Source organism: Pseudophryne corroboree (assembly GCF_028390025.1).
Source record: "Pseudophryne corroboree isolate aPseCor3 chromosome 3 unlocalized genomic scaffold, aPseCor3.hap2 SUPER_3_unloc_39, whole genome shotgun sequence".
Classification (NCBI taxonomy): domain Eukaryota; kingdom Metazoa; phylum Chordata; class Amphibia; order Anura; family Myobatrachidae; genus Pseudophryne; species Pseudophryne corroboree.
The window spans coordinates 966024-991465 of record NW_026967529.1 but is presented as its reverse complement, the minus strand read 5'-3'; the positions used below and the strand labels follow the sequence as shown (position 1 = coordinate 991465).

Sequence of the window (25442 nt, the reverse complement as noted above, 5' to 3'; positions counted from 1 at the left end):
ACTGGCAATATAACCACATGCCCTCCTGAAACCAGCCGCTTCCCTGAGAGCTACAGACACTGCCAGCCCATGATCAGTGCCCTTCACTACAGCCTCAGTGATTTCTGGCAGGGACTTCTGCCGCTGCAGCCCTACCTGGGCAGTAAGTGGTCGCCTGAACTGCTTTTATTATTATTATTGCCTGGCCTCCACTCCTGCTCTGTCGACTCCCTCTGGTGGCAGACTGTGCTGACTACATCCTCCATACTGTTTGACTGCTGCTGGGGTTTTTTTCCCTCCTGCTCTTATCAATCCCCGTGAGATCCAATTAGAGCTCTTGGGGCATCAGTATAGCTACGGTGTAACAGTCCATGTGTCCAGGACAGTAGCAGGCTCCAGTTGCTGGCTCCTATAAATTACTTTACCGCTCAAGGATGGCATCTTCTTGCTATTACCCATAAACAACTGACCTCACAATGTTTCTGTAACCGATGGCCACTGGGGGTCTATGCTCACTGATGTCTCCCTATTTCCACACTTTAATACTTATGCTATGTTGCTACTGGCCTCCTGACCTTGTTCTCTAATCTCTGTAATGTTATGCTGAAGAATGGGCAGAACTGGAAAATCATCTCATAAGAAAGCTAAACCTCGTCCTTAACAGGAAACCTCTCAAACTGACTTGAGACCTTTTTCTTCTTCCTAATCAACTAACATTAAGTCCCAGTCCTGATCATTCAGAATCTTCTCCCATTCCGTCTTCTCCAAGTCCTTCCATGATGGCTTAAACCCATTGTTTAAACTCGTTGTTTAAACCCATGGCAAGCCAGTTGGGCTCACTACTTCTCTCGGTTCTCCTTTAAACTATTAACCGCCCAGGAACCTTAAATTGAAGAGCAGATGCACTTTCTCGTTCTTTTCAAACGGATGATTCACTCAACTCCTCTGAGAAACAATTTATTCTGAATCTGGCTTCATTTGCTTCAACTCGTACTGTTCCTCTACCTCCTCTGGGGAGAACTTTTGTAGCACCAAAATTTTGCAGGAAATTGCTTACTTGGGCTCATTCTTTATCTTTCATGGGTCATACCGGTGGTCATAAGACTCTCAAGTTCATTCAGCGATTCTACTGGTAGCCTCATCTTAAAACAGATGTCTTTGAATTTGAAGCAGTCTGTTCCAAGTGTGTTCAACAAAAGGTCCACGAACATCTCCCTCGGGTCTTCTTCATCCACTTTCAACACCTCAAAAGCTTTGGACTCGCATCTTTATGGATTTCATAACCGATTTGACAGTCTCCAGAAGGCACAACACCATTTGTGTCATTGTGGAATGATTTTCAAAGATGGCTCACTTCATACCCCTCACCAGTCTTCCCTCTGCTCCTCAGCTATCCAAATTGTTTTTCTCATAGATTTTTCATTTGCATGGCCTTCCACAGGAAATAGTTTCTGATTGGGGTCCTCAATTCCTCGCCAAATCTGGAAAGCTCTCTGCTCTGTCCTAGGAATCAAGTTGAACTTCTCTTCAGCCCACCATCCCCAGACTGACGGACAGACTGAAAGAGTCAACCAATATCTGGAAACTTTCTTACGGATGTTCATGTCCCCTGCTCAGTAAGACTGGATGGATTACCTCCCATTTGCTGAGTTTGCATACAATAACCTATATCATTCTTCTACCAATTCCACTCCTTTCTTCATTAACTATAGTTTTCATCCACGAGTTCCTTCCTTCTAATCTCTCCCATCTCTTGAGGTTCCTGCTGCTGAATCCGCTCTTCGTCAGTTCACTAAGATTTGGAGTCAAATTCATAAGGCGCTACTTGAGACTTCCCAGAAATAAAAGACCTATGCTGATCAGAAACATAGGGCTGTTCCTAGTCTCAAAGTGGGAGATCGTGTTTGGATATCCACCAGAGACCTCAGACTCAAAGTTCCTACCAAAAAGTTTGCTCCAAGATTCATCGTTCCGTATCCTATTACGAGTGTTGAATCCTGTTTCTTACAAGGTGAAACTGCCTCCCTATTTGAAAATTCCCAATGCCTTCCACATTTCTCTGCTAAAGCCTCTTGTACTAAATCATTTTCGGGCATCTTTCCCTTAACCTCCCAAGGTTCAAGCTGCTCAAAATGAGGAATTCGAGGTTCATAAGTTTCTTGACTTCCGCAAGAGGTATGGTCGTCTCCAGTATCTCATAGATTGGAGAGGATATGGTCCGGAGGAAAGATCTTGGGTGGCTGCAGAGGATGTTCATGCTCCAAGACTGAGTTGTGCCTTTCATGCCAAGAATCCCACTAAGCAGCGTGGGTGTTCGGAGACCACCCTAAAAAGGGGGGTACTGTCAGCATCCGGAGTCTTACCACCGGTTCTGGTCCCTGTGGCTTTCCTCTTAGCTGGCTGGTGTCGCTGCGATGGATAGGAGCTACAGCAGCAAGGTCTTCCGGTGCGGCTGCTGGGTGTCTGGAGGCCGGGGTCCGGGTCCTGGGGAGCGGAGCATGGCAGCCGGAGGTGTCTGTTTCCAAGTGTCCTGTTACTGGAGTGCGGCGTCTGGGAGGCTGAGGCCAGAGGTAGTGGCTGTGTGCTGGTTCCACATGTGTCCTCTGTGCAGGGAGCCATCATGTTGGAGATCAATCCAAGACGATAGGTATCCCAGTTCGCGTCCAGCCAATCAGGTACAGGCTTCCCTTATAAAAAGGGGTTGATGCTTAGCTATGTTGCCAGTACTTCAAGTTACTTGCTGCTGTAAGGTGCCCTGCGCTCCCAGGTTAACCCCTGGTATCCTGGTTCTGTTGTGTCCGCCTGGTGGTCAGTTCTGTTATTGCAGTCCTTTGCTCCCAGTCCACCTGCTCTTATGGTTTAACCCCTGGTATCCTGATATCTGGCAGAGGGTCTCCGTTTGCGGATGGTGCTCACAGCGATCCTCTCTTCAGCATCGTTTACAAATCACAAGTCTCTTCTTCATTCAGTATTCTTCAGCATCGTTTACAAGTCATGTACCTTTTGTCTTTCAGAATTCACTCGGACGTCTCTCCTAGTCGTAGTGTATGATTTGCGGTCTCATTAAAACTGAATTCCTCTTTCTTCAGTGTATCATTCTCGGTCATTGTCCTCATTGCCTACCCCTCTACATCTTCAGGCCTAAGTATTCAATCCATGAGTAAGAACTACATTCAGCCACCTCATTTCCTTCCTTTGCCGATAGCTGCTCCCTCAGTCAATTATCAGTCGTCAGATCCCCAACTCAAGCCAAGCGTGACATGGAAGAAGGGGAATTCCTGGTTTCTCTGGCTATTAAGGATGCATATCTTCACATCCCAATATGGTCGCCTCTTTAGACTTACCTCAGGTTTGCACTGCAGGACAGTCACTACCAGGTCCAGGCCTTGCCTTTCGGCTTATCAACGGCACTGAGGGTGTTATCAGGGGTGATGGCAGAGATGTTGCTACAACTCCGCAAGCAGGAAGTGAAAATCATTCTATACTTGGGCGATCTCCTCATAATGGCTATATTCAGAGCACTTGATGGAAAAGATCAGCCTTCAAACACGACTACTCACGGATCATGGGTGGATTCTTAATCTGCAGAAATCCCACCTAGGACCTACGCAGAGGCTTCAGTTCCTGGTAATGATATTGGACACGGTGTCTCAGAAGGTGTTCCTTCCTATGGACGAGGCAAAGATAATTCAGACAATGGTATGTTCCATTTTGAAGCTGAACAAAATCTCGGTACATCTTTGCATAAGCTTACTGGGAAAGATAATGGCCGCCTACGACGCATTTCGGTAAGGAAGATTCCATGCATGACCATTCCAGCTGGATCTGCTGGACAAATGGTCTGGGTCACATCTGCACATACGCCAGATGATATGCCTTTCACTTCAGAATTCAGGATTGGATTCTGTTGACAACGGATGCGAGCCTCCATGGTTGGGCTGCAGTGACCCTAGGGGCTCGGTTCCAATGAAGGTGGTCTGACCAAGAGGCTTCCCTTCCGATAAAAGTTTTGGAACTCGGGGCGATTTACAATGCCCTTCTGCTGACCTCTTTTATATCCTTCAGTATCAGGCCATACAGGTATGGTTGGAAAATGCACCAACTGTGGCATACATAAACCAACAAGGAGGTCCAAACAGCAGAAATGCAATGAGGGAGGTGTCACAGATACTCCTCTGGATGGAGTGGAATTCCAAGGCCATTTCCACCATATTAATTCTGGGAGTAGACAATTGGGGAGCAGACTTCCTCAGTAGACATGATCTGCACCTGGGGGAATGGGGCCTCTACCTGCAAGTGTTTCAGCAGATATTTCATCGGTGTGGCTACCCGCAAATCGACTTGTTGATTTCTCAGCTTACCAAGAAGCTTCTGCGTTGCTGATCTGGGATGAGGGATACACAGGCCGCAGCAGTGGACGCTCTGGCGACACCGTGGATTTACCGGTTGGTGTACTTGTTCCCTCCAGTTCCTCTAATTCCAAGAGTTCTCAAAGGACTTAAGGGGACAGGGTTCAGGCAATTCTGATTGCCCCAGACTGGCCCCGCAGGGCCTGGTATGTAGACATTCTAGCCTTATTACTCGTAGGCCCCTGGCCTCTGCCAATTCAGGATGATCGTCTTACACAAGGGCCATTCATCTATCCAGACTTACCACTGCTATGTTTGATGCATTGGAAGTATATTGGGAGGATTTTTGCCAGGAAAGATTCCGGGCAAGGTTATCTCGACTATGCTCCAAGCCGGCCAGATGGTCACATCGAAACATTACCATCGCATATGGAAGAAATGTGTCTCTTGGTGTCAGGGTCAACCGTATTCTGCTGTGGATTTTCATCTGGGACATTCCTTGCACTTCCTGCAGGCTGTTGTGGATGTGGGCATACGTTTACGCTCCATAAAAGTTCAAATCTCAGCCTTGTCTTTTTTTCTTCCAGGGAAGTAGATTATAGTGGTACTATATAAATAGAAGGTAGTTTCACTTCCAGGCAAATGCTTCAATTTATTGTAGTGACCCCGGTCCAGCCGTCAGGACACTGTTATATTAAACCTTATTGAAGGCAGAAGGCAAAGCATTCAGTGGCCACGCACCAGGATCCAAAATGGCAGCCATCTCCCTCCCCAATATCACCGCTGGGCTCCGGTGACTGTGGGCAGCCCGTTCTGTCCCCAGCAGTAGCGGGAGCTACGCACCTGTGTTATCTGAAGAGCAAGTACTCCCGTCTGAGCCAAAAGCACCTTCAAGTCAGGTATCTGTCCGAAGCATGCAGGAAAGACTGGCCGCACATAGCCCCAGAATACAGCCCGTGGCTTCAGCAGCGTCACTAGGCTGCGGCAGTGAACAGTGCCCGGAGTGAGCAGAGCGAGCCGCTATAGGGCAGTAGGATTGGGGCATAAGGAAAAAAATACCCAGGGGTATTCGGGCGCTATGAAGCGAGGTGCTTGGCTAAGCAGCAGCCAGTATTTAGGGGAGTCACTCCCTATATGGTAACAATAGAAAAGAATAGGATGCTGCGCTATGAGAGGAAAGAACAGTACCATTCACTAAGTGTGTACATTTGAAAACAATTTATTAAAAAACAATAACTCTTTAAAAAGCAGTATTTTGTGCAAAATAAGCCAATTGTAAGCAAGGAATGATTTAGCCAATGATATAAGATGGATGAAGTTTACCCCAGGAAATTATTCAGGACTGATGTTTTGTATTCTCTAGGATCCGTTCCACATTTTGCCCATAGATGATATGTCCAGTTAAATTCCACTATAAAGAGTCCCTTTTAGATGGTATAGAGTCCAAATAAAAGTTCCATATGCCGCTAGAGGGTTATTGCAATATCCCATGTATGGTGGGTACCTCATGCGATGCGGAGATAGGATGGTGCCTCTCTAGGACTCCACTGGATAGCTGGTAGGTGATATGGGCTGGTTCGGGTCCAATTCCGGGTTGTCCTGTTCAAAAGGGTAAATGCCTGACGCGTTTCGCTGCATAAACCTTTGAAAAAGCTGCAAGGTTTATGCAGCGAACGTATCCTAGAGAATACAAAGTATCGCGGCAGCAGTATAGATTCTGATATGTAATTCTCTGTATCATACTTACCGTACACACATCATCCTTATTACTATTGAGAGAATAGAGGTAAGACACTGATGATGGGGATGTCCTTTTCTCGTAGTCTGTTGGGGATGCTGGGGTCCATTTAGTACCAGGGGGGCTAGACAAGTCCTTTGGGACCCACTGGCACTTTGAGAGTTTAATAGTGTAGGCTGGCCCCTCCCTCTATGCTCCTCCTACTAGACTTAGTCTAGAAACTGTGCCCGAGGAGACGGACATACTTCGAGAGAAGGAATTACACAGATAGTGGTGAGATTCACACCAGCTCACACATAACATAAGGCCAAACTAACCAACTTGGAACAATTCAGCAACAGCTGAACCAACAATACTGAACCAATTAACAATGCAGTAATACGAAGCACAGGGCGGGCACCCAGCATCCTCTATGGACTACGAGAAAAGGATTTATCGGTAGGTAATTAAAATCCTATTTTCTCTTACGTCCTAGAGGATGCTGGGATCCATTTAGTACCATGGGGATGTACCAAAGCTCCCAGTACAGGAGTGAGAGTACTGAGGTTCCTGCAGAACTGATTGGCGTCTGAGGACCTCAAGTTTGGTCAAAGTATAGAACTTGTAAAACCTAGCAAACGTGTTCGACCCTGACCAAGTAGCTGCTCAGCAAAGCTGAATAGCCGAGACACCCTGGGCAGCTGCCCAGGAAGAACCCACTTTACGGGTAGAGTGGGCCTGAACAGATTTTGGAATTGTCAATCCTGACGTGGAATAAGCATGCTGGATAGTAAGCCTGATCCAGCGTGAAATTGTCTGCTTAGAAGCAGGACACCCAATCTTGTTGGGTTCATAAAGTACAAATAGTGCGTCTGACTTCCTGTGACGAGTAGTTCTCTTCACATAGATTTTCAAAGCCCGCACGACATCCACGGACTTTGAGGTAATTGAGGTGTCAGTAGCCACTGGCACCACAATAGGTTGGTTTATATGAAAAGCCGACACAACCTTAGGGAGAAATTGCTGACGCGTTCTGAGCTCCGCTCTATCCTCATGGAAAATCAAGTAGGGGCTCTTGTGCGAAAATGCACCCAATTCTGACAGACGTCTGGCAGAAGCCAAGGCCAACAACGTGACTGCATTCCAAATAAGAAACTTTACGTCCACCTCCTGTAAAGGTTCGAACCAATCCGATTGCAGGAACTGCAGCACCACATTAAGATCCCAAGGTGACATAAGAGGCACAAAGGGTGGTTGGATGTGCAGAATTCCTCTCAAGAAAGTGTGAACCTCAGGGATAGCAGCCAATTGTTTCTGGAAGAAAATAGACAAGGCCAAAATCTGGATCTTGATGGAGCCCAGGCGTAGGCCAACATCCACACCCGCTTGCAGAAAGAGAAAATGTCCCAGTTGAAACTCCACCGTAGGAAACTTCTTGGATTCATACCAAAACACATACTTTTTCCAAATCCGATGGTAATGCTTAGACGTTACCCCCTTCCTAACTTGGATCAGAGTAGGAAAAAAAATTTATTCGGTATGCCCTTCCGAGCTAAGATCTGGCATTCAACCTCCATGCCGTCAAACGTAGCTGCGGTAAGTCGTGATAGGCGAACGGCCCCTGCAGTAGAAGGTCCTCACGAAGAGGAAGAGGCCTCGGAAGATCCGCGTGCCAAGCCTGCATTGGCCAGTCAAGAGCAATGAGGATCGCTGGAACTGGTTATCTTTTTATTAGTTTTAGAATCCTTGGGATGAGTGGAAGTGGAGGGAACACATATACTGACTGGAACACCCACGGAGTCACCAGGGCGTCCACCGCCACTACCTGTGGGTCTCGTGACCTGGAACAGTACCTCCGAAGCGTCTTGTTGAGGCGAGAGGCCATCATGTCTATCTGAGGTACACCCCATCGGCGTGTTACCTCTGTGAATACCTCTGGGTGGAGGCCCCATTCTCCTGGAAGGAGATTGTGTCTGCTGAGGAATGAACGCCTACAGCACCAGCGCATGTCGTTCTGCCCAGAGGAGGATTCTTGTTACCTCTGACATTGCAGCCCTGCTCTTCGTTCCACCCTGCCTGTTTATGTAGGACACCGCTGTGATGTTGTCCGACTGAACCTGCATGACTCGATATTGTAGAAGATGAGCCACTTTTAGAAGGCCATTGTATATGGCTCTTAGTTCCAGAATGTTTATTGGAAGGACCGGTTCCTGGCTTGACCACTTTCCTTGGAAGTTTTCCCCCTGGGTGAGGCTTGCATCCGTGGTTAGAAGAATCCAATTCTGAATCCTGAACCTGCGGCCCTCGAGCAGGTGAGAAGTTTGCAGCCACCAGAGTAGTGAAATTCTGGCATTCGGCGACAGGCATATCCGTTGGTGCATGTGAAGATGCAATCCCGACCAGTTGTCCAGGAGATCCAGCTGGATGAAGCGTGCATGGAGTCTTCCGTATTGTAGAGCCTCGTAGGAGGATACCATCTTCCCCAGAAGACAAATGCACCGATGAACCGATACCCGGGGAGGTTTCACGACATCCCGGACCATTGATTGGATCACCAAAGCTTTCTCCACCGGTAGAAACACCCTCTGCACTTCCGTGTTGAGTGTCATCTCCAGGAAAGGCAGTCTCCTTGTCTGTTCCAAATGTGACTTTGGAAGGTTCAGGATCCACCCATGATCCCAGAGTAGTTGAGTTGAGAGCTTAATACTCTGCAACAGCTTCTCCTTGGAAGATGCCTCTATCAGCAGATCATCCAGATATGGAATTATGTTCACTCCCTGTTTGCGTAGGAGTAGCATCATCTCCGCCATGACCATGGTGAACACCCTCGGTGCTGTGGAGAGGCCAGATGGCAATGTTTGGAACGGATAGTGACAGTCCTGTAGTGCAAACCGTAAATAGGCCTGGTGAGGCGGCCAGATCGGAATGTGATAGTACGCATCCTTGATATCCAGGGATACTAGGAATTCCCCCTCCTCCAGTCCTGAGAGCACCGCTTTCAGAGACTCCATCTTGAATTGGAAAACCCTCAAGTAGGGTTTCAGCACCTTCAGGTTCAATATAGGCCTTACCGAACCATCCGGTTTTGGTACCACAAACAAGTTTGAGTAATAACCCTTGATTTTTGGGTGAGGTGGAACTGGAACAATAACATTTGTTTGTACCAGTTTCTCTTTCATCCACTAGGGGACACTGGAGTCCTATACAGTAGGGGTGTGAAGCCTTGAACCGGAGGTGTGGCACAATCTTAAATTAACATTGTCTGCACAGCCGGCTCCTCCCCCTTCACATCCCTCCTCCCTCAGTTTGAAGAATTGTGCTGGAGGCACAATACATTGAGCACTTGAGCTCCTGACTGAAAATCTAAAAGGGGCTGCGTAACCCTAATAAAGGGGGGACAAAGCTGCCTAAGATCAGAGAGACAAATATCCCTATTGAAGGGACCTGCATCTCTCCACAGGAGATCCTCAAATCAGCTAATAGTGAGTACTGGTACAAGCTTAGCCTAGGGATCCAGTTAGAAAAGATATAATTTTTTTTTTCTTTCCCTCTCTCTCTAAAACCTCTACTGCGAATATTGTTTAAAATTCCCTTTTATACAGCTAATCAGGGAGGAAGGGCATGGCGGCGCGTGGGAGACTTAGTGCGGCGCGGGACTCAGCCTGTCTTCCCTGTAGCAGGGGGGACGGCGGAAGCGGTGCGCTGCACAGCAAGATCAGAGCAGAGCGGAGAACAGGCGCCGCTACGGGAGACGGACCCGTCGCGCGCGCCAGCCGGCGGCCCCTGGGCGATTTGCAAATGGGGTGACTCACGTGCGGAGAGGAGCACGGGCACCGCTGCGGAAGACGGACCCGTCGCGCGCACGCCAGCCGGCGGGTCCGGAGCGCGCTGTGTAGCGGCAGAGGGGGAGATCAATGTTAAAAGGCTAAGGATATTAACAGAACCACACCATATGAACTTACATAGTGGGGATCATGTTTGTTCGTTTTGGCGCCAGGATGAGGTGAGGGATGGGTCCTCCCCTTCCCCCTGCTGCACGGCCTGGTTAGTACAGGCATAAGATAATAGAGAGAGTTAGGAAACCGCTCCCTCTGCTGGGGAAATGTGTATATATACAATATGAGGATCTCCTGAAAATTAAACAAACTTTACAAATTATATTTTCAAGGGACGTCTGTTCAAAGATCCCGGAGAAAATACACAGAAGCAAGCCAACTTTAACATCGTGGCTGATTTACAGTTGGGGTGTGAGGGTTGAGAGTCGGCTGGTGTTTTATTTTTTATTTTTTATTTTTTGACCTGTTCCTTTTATAAAGAAAAGGGGACAGGTAATTCCAGCCGGATCCAATACCTTCGCTTCCGTCATCTCCCAGTCTTTCTCTTCCTAGTTTAAAGGGTGAAAGCGCTGCGTAATACCCTGATGAGGGGGTTTTAAAAAGAAAAACAACATGTCTAAGGCTACCAAGACCTCAAAGACCTGCTATGTTTGTACGAAATGTAACAAGAAGAGCACGCGGGTTGGCAGCTCCGGGGTGTGCGACTCCTGCTTAGACAAGGACGCTCCACCTGGGAGCAGTGCTCTGGCTAAGGCATGGGAAGACAACCTTGCCAATAGAATCTCCAAGGAAATGGCAGAATCCCGCAAGCAGCAATCAGAATGGGCTGCGGGATTCTCAAAGACAATGGAGGAATTTCTCATCAAGTTAACACCGCCCACACACGCTGAGACGAGTGTGCGCAGGGCTGTTAAAAGAACTTTTCCTATTATACCAGAAACTGCGGAGGAAGAGGGTTTTCTTCTGGATACGGAAGAAGGTGAGTTAATTGAACCCATCCTAGACGCCGATTTTCCTGAAGAAGACTCGGCGATCTCTGGTCTGGATTCCTTAATTGACGCGGTTAAGGACATCCTAAGCTTTAAGGAAGAGGAAGTCCGGGAGCCGGAGGATTTCGATTTGTTCGAATCCCAGAAGCCGCGTTCAGCAGCGTTTCCCATTCCTAAATCCCTCCAGTCTCAGATGGAGGAGGCTTGGAAACAACTTGACAAACGTTTTCAATTTCCGAAACGTTTTCAGGTAACTTACCCCCTACCTAAGGGTGTAATGGACAAGTGGGAAAACCCACCGGTAGTGGATGCTTCACTAGGAAGATTGTCAAAGAAGACAATCTTGCCAATTCCTAACGTAACTACGTTAAAGGATGCGTCCGACCGTAAAGTTGACACGGCGTTAAAATCAATGTTTGTAGCAGCAGGTGCAGCGCAGAGACCTGCGATCATCTGTGCTTGGGTCAACAAAGCCATGGGTGCATGGTCTGGCCGGATCGTACAAGCTATTGAGGAGGAAAATAGCTTAGAAGAGATTACACATTCGAGAATCTGCTTCATACTTGTGTCAAGCTTCTAAGGATATTAGCAGAATAGCATCGCGCATATCTGCATCGGCCATATCGGCTAGAAGGATTTTATGGCTCGGAGAATGGCAAGGTGACTCTGACACCAAGAAGGCGGTAGAATCCATTCCCTTTGGGGGTGAAATGCTGTTCGGACCAGAGTTGGACAAGTGGATTTCGCAGGCTACAGCGGGGAAGTCCACTTTTCTGCCAACTCCTTATACGAGAACCGCTCCACAAACTAGGAGAGGTTATTCAGGACCATCTTTTACTTAATTTAGGTCACAGTCCTTTCGAGCCCGAGGTAGGGGGTTCGGTGCACAAGCACGCGGGGGCAGAGGTAGAGGCTGCTCGCAAGCAGCAACCAGAAAGCAGGATAAACCTGCTGACAAGACCGTGGCATGACGGCCTCCCAGCTCACCTGGGGTCCCCCTTGGTGGGCGGCCGACTGGAAGGTTTTCAGGACATCTGGGCCAAAACCTCACCAGAACTTTGGGTGAACAACTTAATCTCTCAGGGATACAAACTGGAATTTCAACAGAGGCCTCACAGTCAGTTTTTTACAACAGGATTGCCTCAGTGCCCTCAAAAAGCAAGGGCACTACGGGCAGCAATTCACAAATTGCTTCAAGCAGAGGTCATTATTCCGGTTCCCGCTTCTCCGAGAGGAACGGGGTTCTATTCCAATCTTTTTGTCGTGCCAAAACCAGACGGGACGGTCAGACCAATACTCAATTTAAAAGTTTTCAACCAGTTTTTAAGAGTCTACAGATTCAAGATAGAATCAATCCAATCAGTCATTGCAGGCTTAGAGCCAAGCGAGTTCATGGTATCCATGGACATAAAGGATGCATATCTGCATATCCCAATCTGGACTCCTCACCAGGCTTACTTACGGTTCGCACTGGTGGCGGAGCACTACCAATTCCGGGCTTTACCGTTCGGTCTAGCGTCAGCCCCAAGAATTTTCACAAAGATCATGGCGATCATGGTGGCAGGACTGAGACTGTTGGGGGGTCACGATTATACCTTATCTGGACGATTTACTGATCAAAGCTCCATCTCAGAATCGACTGCTCAAGGATGTTCAGACATCACATCAATTTCTAATTCAACATGGATGGATTGTCAATTTCCAAAAGTCCAACCTCGTACCGACTCAACGGATTCAATTCCTCGGTCTCATCTTGGACACGGTCCTATTACGTGTGTTCCTACCAGAGAGTAAGGTACAGGACCTACAGAGATTAGTGGCTCAGGTACTGAGGACGTAGACCGTTTCTCTGCACCTCTGTGTGCAACTTCTCGGGAAGATGGTGGCGTCGTTCGAAGCTCTCCAGTATGGCAGACTTCATTCCCGACCATTCCAGATGAACCTCATTGCTCAGGGAGCAGGCTCGCACTGGCTCCTACATCGGAGAATCCGACTTCAACCACAAGTACGGGTCTCCTTGACATGGTGGTCGTTACACAAGAACCTTACAGCCGGCAAGAAATGCGGCATTTGGGATTGGAAGATCCTGACGACGGATGCCAGTCTCAGAGGTTGGGGAGCCGTCCTAGAGGACCATCAGTTTCAGGGACGGTGGACGCTACAATAAAGCAAATTACCCATAAATATACTTGAACTAAGAGCAGTCTACAATGCCCTTCTCTTAGCAGAAGACCTAGTCATGAATCAACACATCAGGATTCAGTCTGACAATGTCACGACGACAGCTTACATAAACCATCAAGGAGGAACAAAGAGCAGGATGGCGTTAAAGGAGGCCACAAAGATCTTGTTGTGGGCAGAAAGAAAAGACATCATTCTCTCCGCAGTGTTCATTCCAGGTGTGGAGAACTGGGAGGCAGATTACCTCAGTCGCCAGGACATGCATCCGGGGGAGTGGTGCCTTCATCCACGGATTTTCAACATGATTGTGATAAGATGGGGTCTGCCTCAGATGGATCTAATGGCGTCTCGACAAAATCATCAGCTGCCCAGTTATGTATCAAGAACTCGAGATCCAGCAGCAGAAGGAGTGGACGCATTAACACTTCCTTGGTGTTACAGGAGGGTTTACATTTTTCCACCTTTCACACTCATACCCAGGGTTCTGAAAAGAATAAAGCGGAAACGAGTGTGGGTCATTCTAATCGCACCAGATTGGCCCCGCAGGAGTTGGTACACCGACCTGCGAGGGTTATTTGCGGAAGATCCTTGGAGGTTACCTCAGAGAGAGGACCTGCTATCTCAGGGACCGTTCCTACACCCCGATCTGAACAGGCTGCGTTTGACGGCGTGGCTATTGAAACCCGTATCTTAAGAAACAGAGGGATCCCACGAACGGCCATTCCTAGAATGATTGCCGCAAGGAAACCGGTCACAGCCAGGCACTACTACAGGATTTGGAGACGGTACATGGCTTGGTGTCAGGAACGGGGATGGAATTCATCTAACTTTATCGCGACTTCTACTTTTGTCCTTCAGGCCGGTCTAGAGGGAGGACTCAGATTGGGCTCCTTGAAGGTTCAGATTTCGGCTCTCTCCATCCTTTTTCAAGAGCGGCTAGCATCCTTACCAGAGATTCAAACCTTTTTACAGGGGGTTCTGAGGATTCAATCCCCTTTTCGTCCTCCCACGGCACCATGGGACTTAGGGTTGGTGTTAGAATATTTGAAGTCACCGACTCTTGAGCCATTGACGAGAACGGACCTGAAATATCTTTCTTGGAAGGTCACGTTATTACTGGCCTTGGCTTCGGCATGGCGGGTTTCTGAGTTGGGAGCTTTATCCTGTAAGAGCCCTTTCTTAGTTTTTCATGAGGATAGGGCGGAACTCCGTGCAAGAGCAGACTTCCTTCCGAAGGTGGTGTCGGGGTTTCATGTAAACCAGCCAATAGTGGTCCCGTCTTTCCATGGTCTCACAGATGAGGACGTGTCATTGGATGTTGTCCGAGCTTTACGGGTATACGTACAGGTTACGTCGTCCTTCAGAAAGTCGGACCATTTATTTGTTCTTTATGATGGGCCAAAGAAGGGTTGGCCGGCCTCTAAGCAGACTTTGTCCAGATGGATTAGACTTGCCATTCGGCAGGCTTATATTTCCTGTGGCAAACAGGTTCCGGGTCAGACGGGTGCTCATACTACCCGATCAGTGGGTGCCTCGTGGGCGGCTGCCAGACGTGCTTCCACTACTCAACTTTGCAGAGCGGCGACGTGGTCTTCAGCCCACACGTTCATAAGATTTTACAAGTTTGATACTTTTGCGTCCGGAGAATCTAAGTTCGGACGTTTAGTTTTGCAGGCCACCGACAGCACTCCCTCCCTGGGGGAAAACTTTGGGACGTCCCCTACTGTATAGGACTCCAGTGTCCCCTAGTGGATGAAAGAGAAAAGAGGATTTTGGTACTTACCGATTAAATCCATTTCTCTGAATCCTCTAGGGGACACTGGACGCCCGCCCCGGTGCTGTCAGCCTGCTGTGTTCCAAGTTCTTGTTTTAATCAGTTCGTACAAACAGCGTTTGTTATTCGGTTAAGAGTTCTTGGCCGCTCTTTGATATGTTGTACGGTTCGGTTCCTCGCCATGGTCTATAGTGTTATGTCCTATTCTCAGTCACAATTCTTCAAACTGAGGGAGGAGGGATGTGAAGGGAGAGGAGCCGGCTGTGCAGACAATGTTAATTTAAGATTGTGCCACACCTCCGGTTCAAGGCTTCACACCCCTACTGTATAGGACTCCAGTGTCCCCTAGAGGATTCAGAGAAATGGATTTATCGGTAAGTACCAAAATCCTCTTTTTTGAATGGCTTCCTGTAGAATAGCACTTTCTGTCTGCGAACCTGGTAAGCCTGATTTGAAGAATCTGTGAGGTGGGAGTTCCTGAAACTCCAGTCTGTACCCCTGGGTAACAATATCCGTCACCCAGGGGTCTAGGCATGATGACGCCCAGACGTAACTGAAATCTTTTAGTCTCGCTCCCACCTGTCTGATCTCCAGGCTGACAGGTCCACCATCATGCTGAATATTTGGAGGAAGCAGAACCTGGATTCTGTTCCTGGGAACCTGTTGGTGCAGGTTTTTTTGATCTTCCCCGACCACCTCTAAAGAAGACGGGAGGGGGTTTGGATTTTTAAAATTTTGCGGTCCGAACGTCATCATCCCGCTGTCGGATTCTCGAATCATATTCTATATAAGGAGCCGCGCGTTGCCGCCATTTTCACTCGTGCATTGGAGATGATAGGGAGAGGACGTGCAGTATTCTATCAGTTTCTGTATTCAGTGTGCTGAAAATATCTACGTTCTCTGCCTGAAAAACGCTGCATTGTAGTATAGGAGGACAGTGCAGAATTTTGCTGACCAGTGACCACCAGTATTATATAGCAGTACGGTACAGTAGTCCACTGCTCTACCTACCTGTGTGTCGTCAAGTATACCATCCATCCACACCTGTGGTGCATTTTAGTTGTGCGCAGTATTATATAGTAGGACAGTGCAGAATTTTGGTGACCACCAGTATATATATATAGCAGTACGGTACAGTAGTCCATTGCTCTACCTCTGTGTTGTAAAGCATACTACAAAAGTTCAGTAAAATGGCCCAAAAATCTAAATTAAAAGCATCTGATGAGAAGCGTAAACTTGCCAATATGCCATTTACGACACGGAGTGGCAAGGAACGGCTGAGGCCCTGGCCTATGTTCATGGCTAGTGGTTCAGATTCACATCCTCTCGCTAGAAAACTGCAGTGTCACTCCTAGGTGGGCCAGGTGTTTGTGTTGGCCACTTGGGTCGCTTAGCTTAGCCATCCAGCGACCTTGGTGCACCTCTTTTTTTTTTATTTGCATCATGTGCTGTTTGGGGACTATTTTTTAAATCGGCCATCCTGTCTGACACTGCAGTGCCACACCTAGATGGGCCAGGTGTTTGTGTCAGCCACTTGGGTCGCTTAGCTTGGTCATCCAGCAACCTTGGTGCAAATTTTAGAAGTAAAAATAATAATATTGTGAGGTGTTCAGAATAGACTGGAAATGAGTGGAAATTATGGTTATTGAGGTTAATAGTATGGGATCAAAATGACCCCCAAATTCTATGATTTAAGCTGTTTTTGAGGGTTTTTTGAAAAAAAAAAAAAACAACAATCCAAAACACACCCGCATCTGACAAAACATTTTCAGGGAGGTTTTGCCAAAATGCGCCTGAATCCAAAACACGCCCGCGGAACCGGAACCGAAACCAAAACACAAAACCCGAAAAATTTCCGGTACCCATCACTATTCTTCAGGAAGTTAGTTTCTACCCCCTCCCCGCCTAAAACCCACGAAGCAGGGAGGCTGTTGCCAGCAGCCTTCCTGTAACCTATGTCTAGAAAATAAAAAGCTAAGAAAACTCCTAGGAGCTCCCCTAGCTGTGACCGGCTCCTCCGGGCACATTTTCTAAACTAAGTCTGGTAGGAGGGGCATAGAGGGAGGGGCCAGCCCACACTATTAAACTTTTAAAGTGCCAGTGGCTCCCAAAGGACCCATCTATACCCCATGGTACTAAATGGACTCAAGTGTCCTCTAGTACATAAGAGAAAGTAGAGTATAACCTAGCAGATGATGATGATGATGATGATTACAGGGTATTATATGGTGTATTGCATGTAAAGTACCTTGTTCCACACCTACTCTGCTGTAGCAATATACGTTATATAAGGGTGAGTAACACATGTACAGGCTTACCAGCGTATGAGCACACATAAAGGAATTCTACCTTACCAATGCTTCCAGGAGTAACGTTAGGAGACATTTCTCTGATCCATCAGCTCATATGACTGATATTATTGTTCATCTAGAATCTCCAAATCATACGATATGTTCCCCTATCCATTGTTTTACATTGTTGCTGACATAGGACTTGGCGAGTGACTACATCTCCATTTATACTTCATGGTTAGTTACCAGTACAAGAGAGAGATATCTAAGTCTTATTATAATATTACATATGTTATTGTGAGTGTTCTCAGGAGGGTGGACACAATGATAGTCTGAGACACAATATTATAAAGCCTTCATTAAAAGTTATGTTTTATTATACACACACATTTACAATTAAGTGTCCCAGAGAGTCGTCTTCTCCTATTGTTTACAGGATTAATATTGTTACAGAAAATGTCACATTTCCGTAATGTATTTTATTTCCAGCAGATGGACACACAAGCAGGAACATCTCAGAAGGACATCTAATGTTATCCTCGGATTGTGACATAAAAGATAATGACAGTAGACAGGATTCTCCAGGAGCTAATCCCATTACCCCAATTATACATCCAGCTCTATCAGCTGATCCCCCTGATCCTGGGAAATGTTCTCCTGATGACTCTGATATTGGTGCATCTGTTACAGCTCTGACAGTAGATACAGTGTTTCCCTGTTCTATAGATGCCAAATGTTTTACAAAGAACACAAAGCCTATTAACCCACACACAGGTAAGGCAGGTGGAAGGCCACTGATATGTTCAGAGTGTGGGAAATGTTTTACAAAGAAATCACAACTTGTTATACATCAGAGAAGTCACACAGGTGAGAAGCCATTTCCATGTTCTGAGTGTGCGAAATGTTTTACAAAGAAATCACATCTAGTTATACATCAGAGAAGTCACACAGGTGAGAAGCCATTTCCATGTTCTGAGTGTGGGAAATGTTTTGCACTTAAATCACTTCTTGTTAGACATCAGAGTAGTCACACAGGTGAGAGGCCATTTTCTTGCTCTGAGTGCGGGAAAAGTTTTACCTGGAAATCCAATCTTGTTAGACATCAGAGAAGTCACACAGGTGAGAAGCCATTTCCATGTTCTGAGTGTGGGAAATGTTTTGCATGTAAATCAGATCTTGTTATACATCACAGAAGTCACACAGGTGAGAGGCCATTTCCATGTTCTGAGTGTGGGAAATGTTTTGCATGTAAATCAGATCTTGTTATACATCACAGAAGTCACACAGGTGAGAAGCCATTTTCTTGCTCTGAGTGTGGGAAATGTTTTGCATGTAAATCAGATCTTGTCATACATCACAGAAGTCACACAGGTGAGAAGCCATTTTCTTGCTCTGAGTGCGGGAAATGTTTTACACACAAATCACGACTTGTTACCCATCAGCAAAGTCACACAGGTGAGAAGGCATTTCCATGTTCTGAGTGTGGGAAAGGTTTTGCAGACAAATCACATCTTGTTAGACATCAGAGAACTCACACAGGTGAGAAGCCATTTTCTTGCTCTGAGTGCGGGAAATGTTTTACACAGAAATCAGTTCTTGTTATACATCACAGAAGTCACACAGGTGAGAAGGCATTTCCATGTTCTGAGTGTGAGAAATGTTTTACACAGAAATCAGAACTTATTACACATCAGCGAACTCACACAGGTGAGAAGCCATTTCCATGTTCTGAGTGTGGGAAATGTTTTGCACACAAATCAGCTCTTGTTAGACATTACAGAAGTCACACAGGTGAGAAGCGATTTCTATACTCTGAGAAATAAATCATCTCTTGTTACACACAATAGACATCACTCAGATGAGGAACCATTTTAATCTTCTGGAGTATACTTATCATTGCCATGCATTGTTCTTCAAGGTTCTTATCCTATCTCCTATGCTTTTTGCAATATACATGTTACCACCGGGTGAAATAATCAGATGTCATGCCCTCATCTACCACTGCTATACAGATGACCTGTCTTTGCTCTAGGTACTGAGAACCCAGTACCAATCCTAAAGGGTTGTCTAGCTGAGCTCCAGGTGTGGGTGATGCCAGTTGGCTGTGATTCAGTCCTGATGAAGCAGGTCTTTAAGCTCACCACCAAAGGGCAGGGCTACAGTTCAGCTTTGCAAACCAACCAGACTTACGCTTGGGGGTTCAGAGTTACAAAATGCTGATCATGTGTGGAATCTTGGTGTCCTGGATAGTGGAGTGACACTTAGACATCAGTATCTGCCACAATCAGATCCTCATCTGAGGAACATAGTCAGACTCCAACACTTTATTCCCTCAGAAGATCTACCTACAGTCATACATGTACTTGTATCATCACGCATAGACTACTCCAATTTCTTCTACCTGGGTCTCCTAGCAAAAGAATTGCACCGCTTGTAGCTTGTACAGAATGCAGCAGCCAGGCTTTTACCTAACCAGCCCGTTCCTGCCACATAACACCCATTCTCTGCTCCCTTCACCGGCTGCCTGTAAGATGGTGACTCTATTACATAATGGGCTATCCCAACCCTACATGACCAGGGTCCATGGTACCAGAAGCAGCTTCTGCCTCGTTACTGCCCTGCTTGCTGCCATCTGCAGATGAAGAACTGTTACCAGCAGTACCAAGAATCCCCAAGAAGTTCTTAGATGTCAGAGGTGGAGACAGGGTGGTGGCACTAGTGCTGCAGCGGGGGCTGCCGGAGGCACTGTCTGTGGGTAATATTGTCCTCAAGCAGCACTAAGGTGTCAGAGGGGAGACAGGGCAGTGGCAGTAGTGGGGGGATACAGGGCGGGTGGCGGTAGTGGGGGGAGGCAGGGCGAGTGGCAGTAGTGGGGGGAGATTGGGCAGGTGGCAGTAGCGGGAGGATATGGGGTGGTGGCAGTAGTGGGAGGAGACGGGGTGGGTGGCAGTTGTGGGGGGAGATGGGGCGGTGACAGTAGTGGGGGGAGATGTGGCAGTAGTGGGGTGGGAGACAGGGTGGTGGCAGTAGTGGGGGGAGACGGGGCGGATGGCCGCAGTGCAGTACCTGGGGCTGCTGGTGGCAGTAAAGAGGTGTATGGGTCCCACAGAGAACCAGTTGATAATTAGACTTAATGATGATTGTGCTTCCTTATTTCTAATTAATCCCTTGTATGTGTTACTGTTATTTGCTGTGTCAGCCTTTATGTGTGTTCTGTGTAATAATCCTGAAAGTAGTGCTGCTACCGATCTCATATCGTTTGTAGTAACTTGGAAAAGATGAGATATGAGGTGCACTCTGGAAGCTTATAGGGGGTTAAAGAGGAACGCATATGTGATATCACGCAGCCCCCCGGAAAATGGTCCCGGCCCACCTGTGTTCACCCCTCAGGGATGCGACCGCAATGTGTGTCTGCACGACCGCTGCGCACGTGTATATTGCCACCACCAGCAAACTGCTATTGCAGTTGGGTCTGAATGACCCCCATAGGGTTTTGGCTCTCCTGATATGTATCTGTTTTACTTACCTGCAATACTATAATGTAACTTGAATTGTTTCTGTGATTTAAAGGATATTTTATCCATGTTGTGCAGAGTAAAGTATTTTTTAAGTTTAAAATATAGAGAAAAATCTGTATTAAAGATATGAAATAAAGTTGTTTAAAAACAAAAGATTTCCGTTGAGTCTTTTTATGTGTCTGTGTATTATCTTATTTCCAGATAATTGTCGCTATGATGACAGAAACAATTTCCTGTTAATGTGTCACTTGTAGTGTTACTTTTGTGTCCAGCGGGTGGGCTCGGAAATGTTATCCTTTTCCTCGCAGCTCCAGCTGCTGGAGAAAATGAAGGAGGAGCTGTTGACGGGTCACGTTCCGCTTGAGCTGACAATTTTCTCACCAGCAGGTCTTTCCTCCTCTGCAGACTTGTGTCCGGAAAGAGAGATACAACGTAGGCTTTAAACCTAGAATCGAGCACGGTGGCCAAAATGTAGTGCTCTGATTTAAACAGATTGAACACCCTTGAATCCTGCCTAAGCGAATGAAGGGCTCCATCCACAAGTATTTCCAGGGAAGACGTTAAGTCTGAGGGACTATGCACAGGCCCAAATGATAATTGTTTTATGATCCTTCTATGTATGAACCAAAGATTAGCTAATCTGGTTGGAGGTGCGCCATTAAGCAAATTGCAATGACTGGTTAGGTGGTTTAGAAAAAAACGCTAGTGGACTTATATCTAAAGAAGCCTTAATGTGTGGTGCACTCTTTTTTCTTTGTTTCATGAATAAATTAAAACATAACTTTTATTTTTATTTAAGATAGATTTTTCAATAGGCATGAAATAAGTACCAACCAAGTATATCATTGTAAAACCCTGTACCAGAGCAGAATCCCCAATCACATGTGTTACCCATTCAGTACATATATAAATTGATAACTGACCACATCACAAAGATATGCACATTGAATAAAACAATATTGTTGGTAATAAAAGGTGTTCTCCTGTGACTGAGCATATCATGTGTAACCATGTAACACAGCACAGTTCTCTAAGGCATGCATATCCAATGCTACACATTTGTATCACTTCTGTGACAATATTGTTATTGAGAAGGGATATTCCCTGTAACAAGGTATACAATATGAAACCCTGTCACAGAGCGAGGTATACATTATATTATCCCAAGGTTAGTACATAGATAATATCCAGCTTTCTGCCTGTTTCATTCCAAAGGCCTGCTAAGTTGTCCCAACATGTATCTACACAATACTATTGCCAATCACTGAGTGACGCCTGATATAAATATAAATCAGTCAGATAACGAGTAGTAACCAGTGACTAGTAATGACGTCTGTATGTAATGACTCCACAAATCAGGAGAACCACCTTTCTGTATCTCCAGCACCCGCTACAGAAATATAACATCTGAAGAATGAATGAGGCTGGGGAGAGAGTAGCAGCCTGTAATAATGATAATATATGCTGTTATATAAACAGTGCTATAACCATTCTTCTGATAGAGATCCTTCCTCTGATAGATATAAAGAAGCTCTGGTGTATATAGGCTGAATCCCCCTTCTACTTTTATCCTATGTGCCGCGGGGCAGTGACTGGGAACAATGAGAGCAGTCAATAAACTAGGATTTATCCCGCACCAGACGGAAATATAAATTTGATTAGAAGAAACCAACTAACAAAAATAGATCCCAATTAAATTAAAAATGTTAAAGCATGAAAACACACCTACAAACATTTACTTTTCACTTACAACACCAGGAAAACGCCAAGGCAACCAGAAATAATTAAAAAAAAAAAAAACAGTACATCAGGCCTGGCCAACTTGTGGCTCTCCAGATGTAGTGAAACTACACATCCCAGCATGCCCTGCCACAGTTTTAGCATTCCCTAATAGCAAAACTGTGGCAAGGCATGATGGGACTTGTAGTTTCACATCAGCTGGAGAGCCACAGGTTGGCCATGCCTGCACTACATCACCAACACATTAGAAGAATGCACAAACTGACAACCACAATTAGCTAGAAGACATTTCAGACAACTAAGGACAAAGCACAAAAAACACAACTCACCATCCTGCCTTGGCCGATCCGAATCCCGGACATAAGTGGCACCAACCACTTCTGGCGGAATGAGTGCACGCACAGGCTCTTCCCAATCACGGTAAGATGCACGGAAGGGATGTCCACCCTGGTTTGGCGGGCCGATTTAGCCTCCTTGGCCATCTTCGCCTTGACACGGCGCTTTATGTTGTAAAAACGCTTACGACGCGTGTCCTCGGTCCGCCTCACCACACCCTCACTATTCACAGCCGCAACAACCTTCCCCCACAGAACACTCTTCCTGCGTGACGACACCTTTGCAGCATCATGGCCAAACAACTGCCGATGATGCCTCATCAGCTCCCGCACCAAAGCCATATTCTCAGCGTAGCTGAATTTAACATTGCGGCCCGTCTTTGTAGTGGTGCGTGGCTGCGGAGCCACAACACCATCACTATCACTGGAGGCTGCAGCAGCAGCCACCCCCTCCTCACTAACCTCCTCACTCTCACTCACCTCCTCCCTCTCACTCACCTCCTCCACCTCACTCACCTCCTCCACCTCACTCACCTCTGACTGGGACATAATCAGGACGTTATACACATTGCAGCAGGTAGAGCACGTTATACACATTGCACCAGGTAGAACACGTTATACACATTGCAGCAGGTAGAGCACGTTATACACATTGCAGCAGGTAGAGCACGTTATACACATTGCAGCAGGTAGAGCACGTTATACACATTGCAGCAGGTAGAGCACGTTATACACATTGCAGCAGGTAGAGCACGTTATACACATTGCACCAGGTAGAGCACGTTATACACATTGCACCAGGTAGAGCACGTTATACACATTGCAGCAGGTAGAGCACGTTATACACATTGCAGCAGGTAGAGCACGTTATACACATTGCAGCAGGTAGAGCACGTTATACACATTGCAGCAGGTAGAGCACGTTATACACATTGCAGCAGGTAGAGCACGTTATACACATTGCACCAGGTAGAGCACGTCATACACATTGCACCAGGTAGAGCACGTCATACACATTGCTCCAGGTAGAGCACGTTATACACATTGCAGCAGGTAGAGCACGTTATACACATTGCGCCAGGAAGAGCACGTTACACACATTGCAGCAGGTAGAGCACGTTATACACATTGCAGCAGGTAGAGCACGTTATACACATTGCAGCCGGTTAGAGCACGTTATACACATTGCAGCATGTAGAGCACGTCATACACACTGCAGCAGGCAGAACACGTTATACACATTGCAGCATGTAGAGCATGTTATTCACATTGCACCAGGTAGAGCACGTTATACATATTGCACCAGGTAGAGCACGTTATACACATTGCACCAGGTAGAGCACGTTATACACATTGCACCAGGTAGAGCACGTTATACACATTGCGACAGGTAGAGCACGTTATACACATTGCAGCAGGTAGAGCACGTTATACACATTGCAGCAGGTAGAGCACGTTATACACATTGCACCAGGTAGAGCACGTTATACACATTGCACCAGGTAGAGCACGTTATACACATTGCACCAGGTAGAGCACGTTATACACATTGCAGCAGGTAGAGCACGTTATACACATTGCAGCAGGTAGAGCACGTTATACACATTGCACCAGGTAGAGCACGTTATATACATTGCAGCAGGTAGAGCACGTTATACACATTGCAGCAGGTGGAGCACGTTATACACATTGCAGCAGGTAGAGCATGTTATACACATTGCAGCAGGTAGAGCACGTTATACACATTGCAGCAGGTAGAGCACGTTATACACATTGCACCAGGTAGAGCACGTTACACACATTGCACCAGGTAGAGCACGTTACACACATTGCACCAGGTAGAGCACGTTATACACATTGCACCAGGTAGAGCACGTTATACACATTGCAGCAGGTAGAGCACGTTATACACATTACAGCAGGTAGATCACGTTACACACATTGCAGCAGGTAGAGCACGTTATACACATTACAGCAGGTACAGCACGTTATACATATTGCACCAGGTAGAGCACGTTATACACATTGCACCAGGTAGAGCACGTTATACACATTGCACCAGGTAGAGCACGTTATACACATTGCAGCAGGTAGAGCACTGTCAGGTTCGGTCTGGTTTGTGTCCCCGGAGGGGGCGCTAGTGGGTCAGTGGAGGTAGGATGGAAGAAGTGAGGATACTGGATTGGATTCCTGCGCATGTGCACAATGTTGTTTATTAAGCAGAAAGATAAAACAATATGGCAGCAGGAATACTTGGAGAAGTAAACAATAATAAATGCAATGGGTATGATGCAGCGTGGAAGCTGAGAGTCTATGACAAAACAGTGAGAGTCTATGGCAATACAGTGAGAGTCTATGGCAATACAGTGAGAGTCTATGGCAATATGCTGGTATGGGAACCAGAGATGATAAACACGTGGAGCCAGCAGAGGTGATAATAATGGTAGCAAACCTGGTAGCAGATGAAGAAGACTTGATGCAGGGTTCACAGTGCTATTGGAAAGCACAGGCAGCTTGCAAGCTGATTCACAGGTGAGGTGATGAGCTGCACCTGGAGATGGAGTCTCTACAGCTGAGGCTGAAGCACACTGTGTTGGAGATTGGTGTGAAGCCTGTAAATGAATGCAGGAATTGCTGATGCTTGTAGTTCCACGGAGCTGTAGTAGGATAACCAGGAACACGGAGTAACAAGCAGGTAACCAGGAACACGGGGATCTGGAGACTGGAACACAG

The 25442-nt window shown here is 46.7% G+C and overlaps 1 protein-coding gene across 2 annotated transcripts in view; it reads left to right on the top strand.

Moving 5' to 3' along the window:
* The window catches only part of LOC134984154 (oocyte zinc finger protein XlCOF22-like), a 48318-nt gene extending 28388 nt beyond the window's left edge, over window positions 1-19930 (top strand). Inside the window, exon 5 of one of the 2 annotated variants that reach the window (XM_063949780.1) lies at window positions 17609-19930. In XM_063949780.1, the coding sequence (XP_063805850.1) occupies window positions 17609-18939 (1331 nt within the window). In that variant the 3' untranslated portion in view covers window positions 18940-19930. Of the gene's footprint in view, window positions 1-17605 lie in introns of both variants that reach the window. The other variant, XM_063949779.1, reaches the window with a different exon arrangement.
* Window positions 19931-25442: the final 5512 nt, after the last annotated feature.